This window comes from Squalius cephalus (genome assembly GCF_949319135.1).
Source record: "Squalius cephalus genome assembly, chromosome: 25".
In the NCBI taxonomy this organism is placed as follows: Eukaryota; Metazoa; Chordata; class Actinopteri; order Cypriniformes; family Leuciscidae; genus Squalius; species Squalius cephalus.
Genome location: NC_137146.1, coordinates 4,249,792 through 4,266,795, shown reverse-complemented (window position 1 = coordinate 4,266,795; position 17,004 = coordinate 4,249,792). Strand labels below are relative to the sequence as shown.

Genomic DNA, 17,004 nt, shown 5'->3' with positions numbered 1-17,004 from the left:
ATTTAATCTAATTAATTTTAAATGGTTAATTCAGCCAGAATCAGAAAATCTTAATTAATATGATATAATTAAATAAGATTATAAGGCATAATTGTTTAATATTGTACTTATAACGCAGAAATATAGAAAATAAATAATGATAATAAATAATTTGAAGTAAATCGGAAATGCCCAGTAGAGGGCGCTCCATTTGGGCTCCAACCGGAAGTCCTCAGCGGTGCCAGTTTCTCTGACTGGAATGGGGCTAGTCATAAACTAGCACTGAGCTTTGAATTGAATTTGAAGTTTTTGGAAAAGATAGACGCAGCTTTCCGCAGAGTTCAATAGAGAGTGGAGTGAAATGAAACGCGATGTCCGGATACTGCTGTTGGGGGAACGTAAGATATGATTTTGTTATTAAATATCAAGGGAAACAAATGTGACAGTTTAATGAAAGTTAGCATGATTAGAGAGCGCTAACCCTCAACCTTGAGCCGCTGCAGGAATGATCTGAAGTAAACACACTTGCACTCTTCAATCATCCGTTCATTTAGTGCTTTCATTTTTTGTGGTTTGCAATCATGCAAAATTAAAACACAAGAAAATTAACTTTATTAACAAGCGAGCAAGTTCTTAACACACATTACAGGCTAATGACAGTTCAGTCAAACTCTAGAAGTTGAATTTGACACTATATATTGATTAATTAAACACCCGCATATATGTTTTATTTAATAGATATTTACATGTGATTTTTAAAACTCATGACACATCAATGTATCGATTGTTTTGAGTAATTTTACTCATTTTGACAGATTTAATTAATAATTTATTTTATTTCTCCAACTTATATTAGAATATTATATACGTATCCTATAGAATATTATTATATTAGAACACCTTGATAGTTACCATGTCAACACCGTTATCAATCACTCACCGAAGAATTAATGAGCAGATTCAGTCTAAGACTGAATCTGCTCATTAATTCTTCGGTGAGTGATTGATATGGTGTTGTCATGGTAATTATCAAGGTGTGTAGTGAAGAGTAAACACATCCTCCTGCTGCTGTGACACAATGCACGTATTCATAGAGAGAGAGACTTCAACCTGATGATATTGATGAGTGTTTACACTGAGCTCGTGTTTTACATGTTTTTGATAGGAGTCTCTTCTGCTCACCAAGGCTACATTTATTTGATCAGAAATACAGTACAAATATTGTGGAATATTATTAAAATTTAATACATTTTGAAGTTGTCATTTATATCCTGAATTTTCAGCATCATTACTCCAGTCTTCAGTGTCACATGATCCTTCAGGAATCATTCTAATATGTGACCCTGGACCACAAAACTGGTCACATGGGTCAATTTTTTTAAATTGAGATATATAAATCACATGAAAGCTGAATAAATAAGCTTTCCATTGATGTGTAGTTTGTTAGAATAGGACAATATTTGTCCGAGATACAACTATTGAAAATCTGGAATCTGAGGGTGCAAAAAAATCTAAACATTGAGAAAATCTCCTTTAAAGTTGTCCATTTATGTTCACGATTGTGCTGCGTTCACTCACAAAAATAAATGTTTTATATATTTATGGTAGGAAATTTACAAAATATCTTCATGGAACATGATCTTTACTTCATATCCTAATGATTTTTGGCATAAAAGAAAAATCGATAATTTTGACCCATGCAATATATTGTTGGCTTTTGCCACAAATATCCCCGTGTGACTTGTGACTGGTTTTGTGATCCAGGGTCACATGATGATTTGAAACATTCTGATAAACGCTGAAAACAGTTTTTGCTACTTCATATTTTTGTGGAAACCTTGATACATCTTTCAGGATTATTTGATTAATAGAAAGTTTAAAAGAACAGCTTTTATTTCAAATATAAAAATAAAAAAAGTTTACTGTCACTGATCAATTTAATGTGTCCTTGTTGAAAAAAATCTTTTTTTGTTACCCCAAGCTTTTGAACGGTAGTGTATCTCAGTTTCTACAAAAAATATCCAAGGGACGGTTCACCCAAAACTGAAAATGTGCTGTTAATCCGCTCGCCGCGAGATGTTGGTGTCTTTTTTTCTTCAGAACTTTAAAGAGGATTTTTAGCTGAAACCGAAGTCCTCGTGATTCATATAATGCAAGTCAATGGCTACCGTCACTTTGAGAGTCAAAAAAACAAATACAGGCAAAACACCTGTGGCTCCTGATGATACACTGATGTCTTATGAAGTGAAACGATCGGTCTGAACATATAATCTGAACATTATTTACAACATTATTACCTGTAATCCTTCAGAGCTTCCTGTCGCATAATGATGTATTTGTGGGTGAACTGTCCCTTTAAGCAGCAAAACTTTTCAACATTGATAATAAGAAATGTGCATACTATACTATATATATATATATATATATATATATATATATATATATATATATATATATATATATATATATATTAGGGGTGTAACGATACCCTCATGTCACGAGTCGATACATATCACAATACTGAACTCACGATACAATATTATTGTGATACTCCAAGACATGATAAAAGGTTAACAAAAAATGTACTGTTTATTAAACTGATATATTTGATATTACATTGTGTGTGTAAATGAACATTCTTGGACTTGGTGCTGATAACCCAATGCACAGGACAATAGAGACACCAGAATAACAATATTCATGATTCTGAAGCTGAAAATACAGAGTTATTTTAGACGAATATGTTTCTCTGTCACTGACTAGATACATTTAAAATAATGTAGGCCACTTTTTTACACAGATATTCCCCTATTGCATTATTATACATTATATTCAACATTATATATAATATTTTAATGTAGTACAGACACTAAAACTCTGAAAACTTTAATTTTTCTAAGAACTATTCCCGATACATATTGTTGCATTTTTGTATTGCGATATATTGTGACACGATATATTGTTACACCCCTGTTCATAAATTGTATAGCCTAAGTATATATAAGTGTCATTTCTTTGGCAGCACACACACACATTGTTTCAGCATTAGTGTTATATTAATTCCATGCCTGCTGGGCTCATCTCGAGTCCTTATAAGTATTATCTCTTATCTGACCTTATAAGCTCAGGGTGAACAACACCTGTAGGAGTGACCCGTTATTTTGAAGAGCGCTTGTTAAGAGCAACATTTATAAAAGTTTGACAGTGGCTACAATATTAACCCAAAACATGTCGTGTGTGCAGCCTGATAATAAAACTGGAAATCAAACTAACGCCACACTGATTTGCAAAGGAAATCACAGCAGAAGAGTTTGCGCTTGTGGTGCGGCCGTTGATCATGTGACGTTTCACAAGTCCAGAGTTGAATGAGCCGGTGGGAATGCATTTATTGGGAATAACTTTTATTCTATTCTTTGTCATCCACTAGCCAAAGTGGGAAAGACCTCTCTCATCATGTCTCTGGTCGGAGAGGAGTTTCCGGAGCAGGTGAGTTTACCCATGAGCCTCTCTGGTAGTGTGTTGGACTGGTGCAGTAAGAGGAAGCTCACTTGTTTGTGCCGTCAGGTTCCTCTCCGGGCGGAGGAGATCACCATTCCTGCTGACGTCACGCCTGAGAAAGTGCCCACACATATAGTCGACTACTCAGGTGTGTGTGTGTGTGTGTGTGTGTGTATTAAATGACATGTAATATTTGACCTTAAGCATTTTACTAACACTCAGTGTCTCTCTTCAGAAAGTGAACAGACTGATGAAGTGTTGAGGGAGGAGATTGTGAAGGTAAGATGTGTCCTAATTATGTTATTTTGAACTCCTGTGATCAAAGCTGAATGTTCTGCATCATTACTCCAGTCTTCAGTGTCACATGATCCTTCAGAAATCATTATAAAATGCTGGTTATTATTGGTACTTAATTATTTTATATATTTTATATTAATATAAATTTATATATATATTTTTTCAGGATTCTTTTGTATGTAAGCTTGTTTCTGCCACAGAATAAAACATTTTAAAAGATAATTGCGAGTTTTTATCTCACAATTGCGAGTTTACATCTCGCAATTCTGACTTTATTTCTCAGAATTGCATGAAATAAAGTCGCAATTGTGTCTTATAAAGTCAGAATTCAGACTTTTTTTCTCGCAATTGCGACTGTATATCACGCAATTCTGACTTTATAACACATAATTGCAAGTTTATATCTCACAATTCTGGCATCTTTTCTCAGAATTGAGATATAAAGTCCAATTCTAAGGGGACTTTTTTTTTTTTTTTTTCAGAATAGTTTTTATCTCACAATTCTGACTTTATATCTCCCAAACAAAAAATTTCAGAATTTCAAGTATATTTCTCGCAATTGCGACTTTATATCACGCAATTCTGATTTTATAACCTGCAATTGCGACTTTATATCACGTAATTCTGAGATAAAAGTCAGAATTGTGAGATGTAAACTCGCAATTGTGAGAAAAAAAGTCAAAATTGTGAGATTAAAAAGTCGCAATTACCTTTTTTATTTTTCACTCTGTGGCGGAAACAAGCTTCCATACTTTTGTGTCGAAAAAACAGCATTTAAAAAAAATCGAAATCTTTTGTAACATTATAAATGCCTTAACTGTTACTTCTGATCAATTGAATTCATTATTGGCGAATAAAAGTATTAATTTCTTTCTTACTCCAAACTTTTGAGTGGAAGTGTATAATGATTTCCACAAAAATATGAAGCAGCACAACTGTTTTCAATATTGATTATAATCAGAAATGTTTCTGATCATTAAAAATGTTAAAAATCATTCAAACATATTACTTATTCCAAACTTATGACCAGTATATATATATATGAATGTTGACTATGAAAATGATTGATTTCTCATTTGTAGGCCAATGTCGTGTGTGTGGTTTATGATGTCACACAAGAGGAAACCATTGACAAGGTATTGGATTTCTCACGGTGTCCTTTAACATTATCACTATATTTGTGTCTTTTATTTCCTCTGAACTGATTTTATCGTTGTCTTTTCTCTCAGATCAGGACTAAATGGATTCCGCTGGTCAATGGCGGCGCTGAGAAAGGAAGCAAGTATGTCTCTGATGCCCGTGTAAATACACCTACGTTTTTTTGGACTTTCCATGAAATATGTCAATTTTTTTGCTGTAGGATTCCCATCATCCTCGTGGGCAACAAGTCTGACTTGCGCTCCGGCAGCTCCATGGAAACCATCCTGCCAATCATGAACCAGTTTTCGGAGATTGAGACCTGTGTAGAGGTTTGAACCACTGACCACTCAAACACACATATCTCCTATAGACACACACATGAATGTGTGAAAGGGGTTGTTTATCACACTTATTCCAGTTTAGTTTTCTTTAGTCATCTTTAGAAATTGGTCAATGTTTCCTGCATTAGAAAGTCATAATTAAGTTTTCCATGATGACCTCTCTCTGATGATGAGAATTACACAAAGCTCTGTTTGCTGCTGTGGATTAATACATTAAACTAGTATTTCAAAAGAGCAAGAAACACTTGTTTTCCGTGACATGACCCGCCGGATTGCCGTAGCTGTGAGCTAATGCATCAAAATCCTATTCCAACACTCTTAAACTATATAATCTGCAGCATAGTGTATAGATTAGCATATGCAACCACAGTCATTCGTTCAACTCTGCGTGACTTGTTAGACTTTCTAGAATTTAAATTGTCGTTTTTATTAGTTTGTTTTGTTTGGGGGGGTTTTAGATTTTTTTTTTTATTATTTATCTTGAATTTATTTTTATTTTAGTTTTAACAATTTTAGTAGCAGGTATATAAAATAAATAAATATATACAATTATATTCATAAGATATATATATATATATATATATATATATATCTTATGAATATAATTGTATATATTTATTTATTTTATATACCTGCTACTAAAATTGTAGCAGGCTTGATTTTGTCCGTGGGGAATTGATTGGATGGTTGTGGTTTGCTATTGGTGGATCTGATGTGAGTGACAGGTTGCCCCTCCCTCTCGCCAGTAAACGCATCATCAGAGAAGAGATGTCGCTGCAAGAGGAAGGGAAGATATTTTGATTATAAATTACAAGGGCTCATGAATTAAAAAAATAAGAATATGCACGAATAAATCATTTAATAAATATTTTAACATCTAATAAACATAATAAATACACAATATACCCTTAAAAAAAGAAAGATTTGTCAATTTTGATGTCATCGTGACTAAAACCTAGTGAGCTGTCTGCTTAGATGGCAGCCATTAGCCTGGGTGGCCAAGAATACTGTATATGGGTATATATATGATTACATAATGATGTATTTGTGTCCGCAGTGCTCAGCTAAGAATCTAAAGAATATTTCTGAGCTATTCTATTACGCCCAGAAGGCCGTTCTACACCCGACTGCTCCGCTCTACGACCCCGAAGACAAACAGGTGCGCACACACACACACACACACTCACACTACATCTCTTAGAGTACATACGGCATTATGCATGTTTGTGTGTGTTTGTGTAGCTGAAGCCGCAGTGTGTTCGAGCTCTGAGCCGAATCTTCAGCATCTCTGATCAGGATAATGATCACATACTCAGTGACGCTGAGCTCAACTGCTTTCAGGTGAGCTAACAAACACCAGACAACATCCACAACACGTTTCACTTTTTAAATGTGGGCAGTTATACAGCAGAAAATAATGTAAGGCAGGATTTTCATCCATCAGGATTTGATTGAATCAAACATGTGAAGTTTACTAAACGTTTTTTCCCTCGCCTATCAGTCAGCAGAAAACTTGTTTAAAAGGTACACAAAGTTATTACAGTTACATGAAATATTATGAAAAATGTTGACATTTCTAAACTTTCATTTTAAATTGTTTACGTTTTAGTAATTTAGTTATGTGCTTTTGTTATTTTTATTAATTTTAGTACTATTTAGCTTTTTGCTTTAAATTTTGTTTTAGTAAATTTAGTACTTCAGCTTAAACTAATTTTACTTCATTTAATTAAGGCAACAGTTTGCATTTTTGTTTACGTTTTGAAAGTTTTATTTTTCAACTAATATTTAGCTTTTATTTATTTCAGCTTTATTTCAATTACCGAAAAGAAAAAAAAAAGAATCGTTTCAGTTAACAATAACAACAGTGTATATACAGTATATTTGTATGGCAGTGTGCGTGTGTGTGTGTGTGTGTGTGTGTGTGTGTGTGTGTGTGTGTGTGTGTGTGTGTGTGTGTGTGTGTGTGTGTGTGTGTGTGTGTGTGTGTGTGTGTGTGTGTGTGTGTGTGTGTGTGTGTGTGTTCGTTCGTTCCTGGTAAACCCTACGTTATATGGCCCAAATGTCCCCACAAGGCTAATAATACCAGTAATTTTTGACCTTGTAGGGAAATTTTTTGGTCACCATGAGGAAATCAGCTTAAATTATGTTACGAAAATGATGTTATGAAATTACAAAATTATGTTTTTTGAAAATGTAAAAATTCAGATTTTTTTTTTTGATGGGTAGGTTCAGTTTAAAGGAGAACTCCGGTCAATTTTAACATTGAGCTCATTTTTTTGTAAATTTGGAGTGCTGTCAATACAGAGAACAACGACAAAAATCGGTGTTGCCTACACCGTGTTATCCTCTTTTTAAAATTTGCACCCTGTTGACTTCAATGGGGCAAGTTTTAAACCTGCTTTTAGCCTCTTAACATCCTTGATGTGTCATTACAAGTGCACAGGTCATGTGAGTGATTCCTTCAGAGTGAACACGGGTGAATCTGACTGCAGTAGATGTGAAAGATATGAATAAAAATTATGTTTATTTAGCCAGCGCACATACCTGTATTTACATCCTGTTTTCGGTCGAAGTCCATAGTAATCGATTGTCGAGTTCACACGCATGATCATAGGTACTAAACCAATGCGCGTGAACTCGACAATCGATTACTATGGACTTTGACCGAAAACAGGATGTAAATGCAGGTATGAGCGCTGGCTAAATAAACATAATTTTTATTCATATCTTTCACATCTACTGCAGTCAGATTCACTCGTGTTCACTCTAAAGGAATCACTCACATGACCTGTGCACTTGTAATGACACATCAAGGATGTTAAGAGGCTAAAAGCAGGTTTAAAACTTGCCCCATTGAAGTCAACAGGGTGCAAATTTTAAAAAGAGGATAACACTGTGTAGGCAACACCGATTTCTGTCGTTGTTCTCTGTATTGACAGCACTCCAAATTTACAAAAAAAATGAGCTCAATGTTAAAATTGACCGGAGTTCTCCTTTAAACATAGAATATGCAGTTTGTACAGTATAAAAATCATTGTCTATAGAAAGTCCCCATAAAACATGGAAACCCAATGTGTGTGTGTGTTTGTGTAGAAATTGTGTTTCGGGAATCCACTGGCTCCTCAGGCTCTGGAGGACGTGAAAACAGTCGTGTGGAAGAACACCAGTGAAGGAGTCCAGGACAACGGGCTCACACTCAACGGTAACACACATCACATGTATATTCATATTCCTTATGCACACTCTCTTGTGTATCTTAATTATAATTTACACACTCTTGCTTTTGTGTGTTTCCCGTAGGTTTCCTATTCTTGAACACTCTCTTTATCCAGAGGGGACGTCACGAGACCACCTGGACCATCCTGCGTAAATTCGGCTACGATGACACGCTTGAGTTGACGGATGACTACCTCTACCCACCGTACGTCTGTGCAAATGAAAGCATGTGATTGCATGAACGGAAATCAGCATTTAAGTGACCTTTATGTGTGTGTTCACAGACTGCGAGTATCGGTGGGCTGTACGACGGAGCTGAATCATCTGGGCCATCAGTTCCTCCAGAAGCTCTTTGATAAGTATGATGAGGTAAGCGATGATGGGGATGGATTTGATCCTCTAATGAACTTTGCGTGCTTAGAATTTCATTGGGCTTATGATTGTGTGTCTCCTCCTGCAGGACAAGGATTCAGCCCTGTCTCCCTCAGAGCTGAAGAATCTGTTTAGTGTTTTACCCTACATGCCCTGGGGCTCAGCGGTGTACAGTAATGTCCCCCTAACGGACGAGAACTACATCTCCCAAAACGGATACTTCTGCCAGTGGATGTGAGTGGACGTTCAAACTGCACAATACACGTTTAAATGGAGCATTTTTCTTTCTGAGAGTCACTTTTTTAGTTTTTTTTAGGATTATTTTGTGCTCTTTCCCACGAGAGCTGATGGTATTGATACTAGGGCTGTCACTTTTTATTCGATATTCGAATATGCATTCGAACATGACGTGAAATATCCGAAATCGAACTATAAATAAACTATCCGGTTTTTAAAGTGCCATGTTTTGCGCATTTTTTACAGTCTATGATTAGACCGTTTGCTTTTTAATTTATTGTTTGCCATCTCATCCAGTAGCGGCCGCTCTAAGCGTATTGTAGCGTAGGCCCATGACCAAATCAAGTGAAGTGAGTAATAGCCAATAGCCAGCTTGTTTTGAAAATGGAAGATAACAACAAGACTTAAGAGACCGCATTGTAATTCCTGCCTATTACACACACACACACACACACACACGACCCACAGAAAAGACGCGTGTCATCGAGTTCTCTTTCGGGCTTGAGCAAACCATAACACACAAATTATGCCAAATGTCCGTTTTGTCGAGTGTCCTCATAAGAGCAGTCTTAAATTATTTAAATAGAGTCTTAAATGAATTTAAGACTTTAAATGAAGTCATTTTACTTAAATGAATGTAGAGATTTGTGAGAAAATGGGACACGTGTCGGATCGCGTCTCTGTCAGCAGCGGCTGGTCTTAAAGTGTCATTAATGTTAATCAAAGAACAAAGGTAAGAGAGTAAATTACTCACTCAGACCCGGCGCCAGGAGGATTATTATACCGGTAGCCTAATCATGAATGCACTCCGCTATCTTGTAACACATCTCCGGCGAACAGCTTTTTCACGCAAAAGAAAAACTCTTCATGAAGCGCAGTGAAATTCTGCGACCATGTGGCGTTTCCTGATGGATCGAGGTTGTTCGTTAACTTCATTTTACTCATAGATATTCGAATATATTCAAATACATTGCTTGATATTTGATATCCGTTCGAATCTGATTTTTCTCAAAAGTGACAGCCCTAATTGATACACATTAAACCTGTTCTATTAAATTCTGATTCTTTTATTTTAAATACTCCATCAAGTTCCACTGTGTCGAAATCATTCAGTAAATCACCAGACTGAATCAGAGTAATTCTTGTGTTTTGTAGACTACACTGTGACAAATACATCATTATGTAATCATATATACCCATATACAGCATTCTTGGCCACCCAGGCTAATGGCTGCCATCTAAGCAGACAGCTCACTAGGTTTTAGTCACAATGACATCAAAATTGACAAATCTTTCTTTTTTTAAGGGTATATTGTGTATCAGAATCAGACTACACTGTGCTGTATTGTTTATGATTCACTAAAAAGAACCAGTTAATAACAGTCATTTGTTTGTGAAACTGACTACACTTGATCTTTATTATGATTCACTAAAAATAACCTGTTTTTAAGAGTCATTTGTTGGGGAGTCAGACTACGCTAGGCGGTGCTGTAAGTTTATGATTTCCCAGAAAAAAACAGTTTGTAAATTAGCCTACACTCATTGCTCGGTTTTTATCATTCACTAATCTGTTTTTATGATTCACGAATCAGACTACACTGGCTCCACTGTATGTACAATATATGACTTTCTACATAAAAACTAAAAAAACTTTATTTTTTTAATCAGACTAGTTCCCCTGTGTGTATTTGGACCACTAAAAACTAATTGTTTGTGAATTGCTGAAATATTTATTATAACTTTATATTAAGATTTGTGTTCATGACATCTTTTTTGGTATTCTCGCTTCACATTAAATTTGGACTCCAAACTTATTTTAACTTATTTTGCCTGTATATTCAGCAGGAGTGGTGCAAGAAACTGACATAGAGGTTGCGTTTAATCCAAAATTTGCATCCGACCCGGAATCTAAAAACAGAACATGAAAAGCAGAATTTTCTGAAAACGTGTCTGTATTATTATTCCACATTCCTTTAAATATGATGTGTTATTGGATGAATTGCAGGTTGTCTGCTTATCTGGATGTGCACCGGTGTTTGGAGCATCTGGGATACCTCGGGTATCCGATTCTAATGGAGCGAGAGTCCCAGACCTCCGCCATCACGGGTAATGAGATCCACACACAGACCTGCTTTAAACACTTATGTTTAATCAAACGGATACTAAAGAATATTTCTGTTTTATTTTCCTGTGTGTGTGTATAGTAACAAGAGAAAAGGCATTAGACCTGGACAAGAGACAGACACAGCGAACGGTTTTCCTCTGCAAAGTGATCGGTCCACGCGGAACGGGAAAGACAGACTTTCTTCGAGCTTTTCTGCAGCGAAGCACTGAGGTGAGAGAATGGCTTGAAAGCAAAACTTTTGTTTGTAATTTTACTTTACAAAATTCTGATTATGTTAAAACACAACAAACACCATCAGATCATATTTTCTCTTTGTTCATCTAGCTGTTATAACTCAGTTAGAGCAGCCAAACTAGATCTAAAGTTAATCATTTAAAGGTCATGAGCCCAACTAAAGCAAACACCGATCACCATAACGATGACTTAAAATTTGTGATTTTCTCCTTCAGTGATTCTGCTTGTTAACATCAGGTGTCTTTAATAATGCTTAATCATCACTCAATTAATCACTTAATTATCTCATTAACTTTAACACTGCTTCAGTGCTACTTATAACACTCTGAGTGTGGATTATATAAACACTGAGCAGTGTTAATTAAACACTGGGGATTTTGCTAGTCACAACAAACTGCAGTCGAATCAGAACGTATATGATGTTTAATATATTTTAATGGACCAATGAGATTTCACCTCTGGCTGATGCATTAAATACAAAAGGTTGCTTTATCATGGATTTTGCACTTCTTTAATTTGTACAAATTAAAACACATGATGACAGATTTTTACAGTACAAAAAAGTAGGACTGTCCCTCGACTAAAAATGTATCTAAATTAATATCATAAATGTGCGACTTGTCGACTAATGGCTTAAATTATTAATGACTAGTCGCACATTTATGATAGTAATTTAATCACATAAATACTGTATATCAGGGGTGCCCAATCCTGCTCCTGCCGATCGACTGTCCTGCACAGTTCATCTCCAACCCTAATCAAACACACCTGCCTTTAATTTTCAAGTGATCCTGAAGACCTTAATTGGTTGCTTCAGGTGTGTTTGATTAGGGTTGGAGATGAACTGTGCAGGACAGTCGATCGGGCACCCCCGCTGTATATACTATTGGAGGTTGCATTGGAAAATGAGTTTCAGGGCTACAGGAAGAAAGTATATTAACATTGTTCTATATTACAGAGAAATAATAAACCTTAACAATGAGCCTTATATATATTAAGCACTTGAACACACACATAAAGCTTGCAACAGCGACACTGGCAAAAGTAATGATTATGAATGTGTCCGTAAAAAACAAATGAGACTGTCTAAACATTAATAATTTATTAATAAACTAGTGTAGAGTCATTGTCAGCTGCAAAGATAAAGTTGACAATGCTCATTCGTCATCTCCACAGTTTATTTTTAAATTTTTTTTGTCTACTATTAGTGCACAGCCCAAGAGAACAGTACTTGAGACGGGTTTTACTCTAGAAAGATTCAATTACTTTTGGTATTCCTCCACACTTTATAGTCTAGGAAATAATTATCCATTGTGTGATTCCCAGTAGTCTCATTTAGATCCACCAAACATTTACAATGCTGATGATGTGTTTATTTTCAGAGAAACGACTGTGACCCTGTTCCCCCTTCAATATACACCATCAACACCATCTCAGTAGCCAATCAGGAGAAGTACCTCATCGTAAGTGCCGCCTCAAGCTTCACACATGCCCTAGTTTATTGGTCTCCCCCCTGACGTGTGTGTTATTGCTCTCAGCTGGAGGAGGTGGACGTGGAAACAGAGTTTCTAAAAGCAGCAGATGCAGCGTGTGATGTGGCGTGTCTCATGTATGATGTCAGCGACCCGGACTCGTTCAACTATTGTGCTAGTATATATAAGGTAAGAAACAAGATGCATTAGTTGTGGAGTAATGCTTGACAAACTCTGACACACACCTCACTCATATTCATTAATCACATTAAATACCAGATCATACTAATGATTTAATAACCCATAATGACCTGCATCTGTCAGTGAATAATATATGACGATATGAGTTATTCATTTCACCTGTTTGGCTAACATGCACTTTTAGTTATTAAATAAATGTATGGCTCATCTGATGATCTGGACTGGACTCTCATCATGTTGATGGCCTTCATTGATAGAAAGCTGAAATGATCTCTTGGGCCTTAAATAGTGTATTTCACAGAATTTTGTAAAAAATAACCTACTGTTCAAAATGTTTTTTTTTAAAGGATTTAATACTTTCTTTCAGCATAAAGGGATAGTTCCCTCCAAAATAACAATTATTTCATTAATTACTCACCCATTGTAAATTCAAATTCAATCTGTTCATCATATAAAGCCATCGAGTCTCTAAAGCGCTCAGTTAATATGGATTAGTTTCACGATCTCTTTATGAACTTTTTGAAGCGTCAAAATGGTAGTTGCGTAGCTGTCAATGGAGGGATATAAAGCTCTCAGATTTCATTAAAATAATTTAGTTTGTGTTCCAAAGATGAACAAAAGTCTTACAGGTTTGGAACAACATGAGGGTGAGTAAATGATGACAGAAATTTTGGTGAACTCACCCTTTAATGACACAATGGCACATTTTTAATGTGTATGGTGTTTGACTATTGAGTTTCTTAAAGTCCATGTCATTAAACTAGGTCTGTGATCCCTCGTTGTCATTGTGATGAACCACAGATGGTTTAATAGGGCTTCTGATTTAAGTGCCAATAGAGCTGACTAAATCCAACAGTGACGTTTCTGCATGATTCCCCTGTAGCAGCACTATATGGACAGCGGGATCCCGTGTGTGGTGGTGGGCTCCAAAGCTGATCTGATAGAAGTCAAACAGCATCATGGGATGAGCCCGTCTGAGTTTTGTTACAAACACCGGCTGCCTTCACCCCTCCATTTCTCCACGCTCCTCACACACACTCACACACACATTTACAGCAAGCTCATCTGGGCCGCCATGTACCCGTAAGTACACACGCATCTTACCATTTATTTTTAAATGTATACAAGAAGCCAACTTCACCCTTTATTCAAATATTATTTAAAAAAAGATTTTGTAAACACATTGTGCTTGGAGTCAATTGTTTTATTTATTGATAATGCAATGAAACGTCAAATTGTCATAATGTTTGGCCAGGCTGTCATGCAAAGAAACTATGAAAACATGAAAAACAAGAGAAAACCAATTAAATATTAATAACCGATTATGTTTTTTCTGAGCTTTTTGTTTTTCTATGCGTTTTTTTTTCATAGCAAACTTAAAACATGTAGCTGTAGTTTGCCAAATAAATTACCTTAACCAAGTTTAGTGTTTTGTTCTACCCTTATATTTAAAAGATTTAATATTTAAAATATTTCCCTCCTATTTTGATGGTTTAATCAAACTTGTAGAGTCATAAAAACAAATATACATGCATATAAATTATTTATTTTTTACATTTTTAGTTAAGTTGCTAAATTGCACTTAAATTAAACTCCTTTCATGAAATTAAAAAGTTATGACTTGCTTCGACTTTTATTTTCTCGAGTTGATGTTGCCAAGCCCTTATTCTTACGCCCACTTCTCAAGATCCAATCAATTCCTGTTGGATAAAGCGACCTTCTTTTTTTATTTGAGTATCACAAGCCACTCGTAAATATTTCTGCTGAGTAAAATGGCTTACAAACGTTGCATGTTGACTTCAAAGATTTGCAGATGCCAGACTAAAATTAGCCTGCTTGACTGTTAGTGTGTCATCAAGGTCACTAGAAATACAGCGTGTATTTAAATCTCTCTCTCTCTCTCTCTGTCTGTCTGCAGGCACCTGAACGGATCAGACATGAGCAGCACGTCTTTCTGGCTGCGTGTGACTCTGGGCGCCACGATAGCTGCCATGCTGGGCTTCGCTCTGTTCAGAGCCTTCAGCCGACACAAATGATGCTCACGCGTTTCTTACACAATACAGATAAACACACACTCCTTCATTTCCTGCACTCTGTCTTGGCCTTACAGAGTCATTGTGGCTTATCAAGGGTGTGAAGCCCTGCTAGTTACAGTGACAACAACCCAATTAAGCAGTCCATTGTTTTTTTTGTTTCTTCTCCAGCTGGACTAAAGTATCACACACATGCTTTGCTTTCACTACGAAAACTTGCCGACTTTACTGTATGACCTGCATCGGTCGACCCCAAGGGACGTTTTCCAACATGTTTCGAGAGGAACAATATTAAGAAACGATATAAGAGGTTATGTTTTGAATTGTACAGAGTTTGTAATGTATTTAAGAGTTTGGGAAATCAATATAGGATCAAGAATATATTCCATGTGAATGTATTCAAACTCTGAAACAGTGGCGGGTTCAATTCAGTTTTTTCTCAGCCAGTTCAGGAAATGCACTTCAATTTAATTCATAATTCACCCTCTCAGAATATTTGAGAAGCTGAAGTAAGTTCTGGGTTAAATAGAAGTTGAGCTCTAGTTATGTGCTACGGATGATGTCTGACTCAGTTTCACTTGTATTTAACCCATTTAAAGGAAGCAATCAACTAAATGAAGTGCATCTTCTAAATTGGCTGATATTAAAACGGAATACATTTCCATTTCATGTTCCTCAGATTGCTGTTTGTATGCATGGACCATGACTAACAAATTACTGTTATTATTATTATTATTTTTTTAAGATGCCGAGGAAAAACCCATTATTGATTTTTGTCATCGCTAAACTGGGCCCAAAATCTTGCTTTGCCTATATTGATTGTAGGGGTGAATGATCTCAGATTTCATTTAAAAATGCAGTAGGGATGGATGGATGGTGTTAATAAGTGTATTTTAAGTGATATTTTAAGAAGATGAAATGCTCTGACGCTTTGGCCGTCCTATAGATCAGGCTAGACTGTAGAGGATGACTTGGCTGCCTGTATTTAATTATAATATTGTCCAAACTGGATTCATCTCAGAACTGTTACTGTTTATTGGGCCAAATAGTAAAAAAAGGTTTTATTTCAGCCTAAAAACATTTACCCAGCACTGAAGGACTGTCTTGCTTATTCATGAGAATTTGCTTGGGAAGATATTCAGATCTGACTGTGGATGTCCTGATTCATTGATTTTAATTTTCATAATTTCAATATTTTGTTCAGTATTAATGCCCAGTATTAAAAATGGTGAGCTCAACTTTAAAATCCCCCAGGCTTGTGTCTCGTATGACATGATCTTCCAGCTTCAGTATCAAATGAGATGCTTGGAATGAAGCCAGAATGTTCGAATAGAAATATTTTGTAATAAACTAGCATTTTTCTGGTGATTTTGTTTACTGTGCTCTATGACATCTGCATGTGGAAAATTGTGTGTTTTGATTGATCACATGACTCTGAGCCCAAGAGGCTGATTATCTCTCGTTGCGGTCTTTCATGTTATTCTGTTTTGTGTCATAACCATTCAGCCATTTTATATATTTCTGTAATTGAAATTAACTTTTAATGCATAAATGTGTCAGGCAGGTCCTGATACAGGCCCTCTCGTATCAGTATCTCATTTCTGTTCAGACTGGATACAGAATCACGTTTCAAGAACACTGCAAAATACATCAGAGATACATATGAGAGATGCTTGATGCCAGTTTGGAAAGTTGACTTGTCCAACATCAGGAATAAAATATATAATGTCTATGCATACATGTACAACATTTCTGAATGGTTAGTTGATGAATTTATGTAGCTTATGTGTAGTTATCTTCTAGTCATTGATTAGCATATTCTGTCTTGATAATCTATAAATTGCGTTCCTGGGGGCGGG

General features: G+C 35.9%; 1 protein-coding gene across 1 annotated transcript; it reads left to right on the top strand.

The window, feature by feature from the left end:
* The first annotated feature begins 213 nt into the window (after positions 1 to 213).
* On the top strand, positions 214 to 16,506 carry rhot2 (ras homolog family member T2). Its single transcript, XM_079863026.1, has 19 exons — positions 214 to 377; positions 3,407 to 3,465; positions 3,544 to 3,625; positions 3,713 to 3,756; positions 4,857 to 4,910; positions 5,004 to 5,056; positions 5,135 to 5,243; positions 6,313 to 6,414; positions 6,498 to 6,596; positions 8,349 to 8,457; positions 8,556 to 8,676; positions 8,756 to 8,840; positions 8,932 to 9,077; positions 11,086 to 11,186; positions 11,285 to 11,415; positions 12,822 to 12,902; positions 12,978 to 13,100; positions 13,996 to 14,195; positions 15,031 to 16,506. Exons 1-19 carry the CDS (start codon positions 341 to 343, stop codon positions 15,146 to 15,148), a joined length of 1,854 nt encoding a protein of 617 aa, XP_079719152.1. The 5' UTR covers positions 214 to 340; the 3' UTR covers positions 15,149 to 16,506.
* The last annotated feature ends 498 nt before the right edge of the window (positions 16,507 to 17,004 follow it).

What these genes read in the sequence shown, in the direction of transcription:
- rhot2 (XM_079863026.1), top strand. Translation starts at nt 341, where the DNA reads ATGAAACGCGATGTCCGGATACTGCTGTTGGGGGAAC. An exon ending in TCTTTGATAAGTATGATGAG is followed by an intron (nt 8,841 to 8,931) that starts GTAAGCGATGAT and finishes CTCCTCCTGCAG; the next exon opens with GACAAGGATTCAGCCCTGTC. An exon ending in GGATACTTCTGCCAGTGGAT is followed by an intron (nt 9,078 to 11,085) that starts GTGAGTGGACGT and finishes GATGAATTGCAG; the next exon opens with GTTGTCTGCTTATCTGGATG.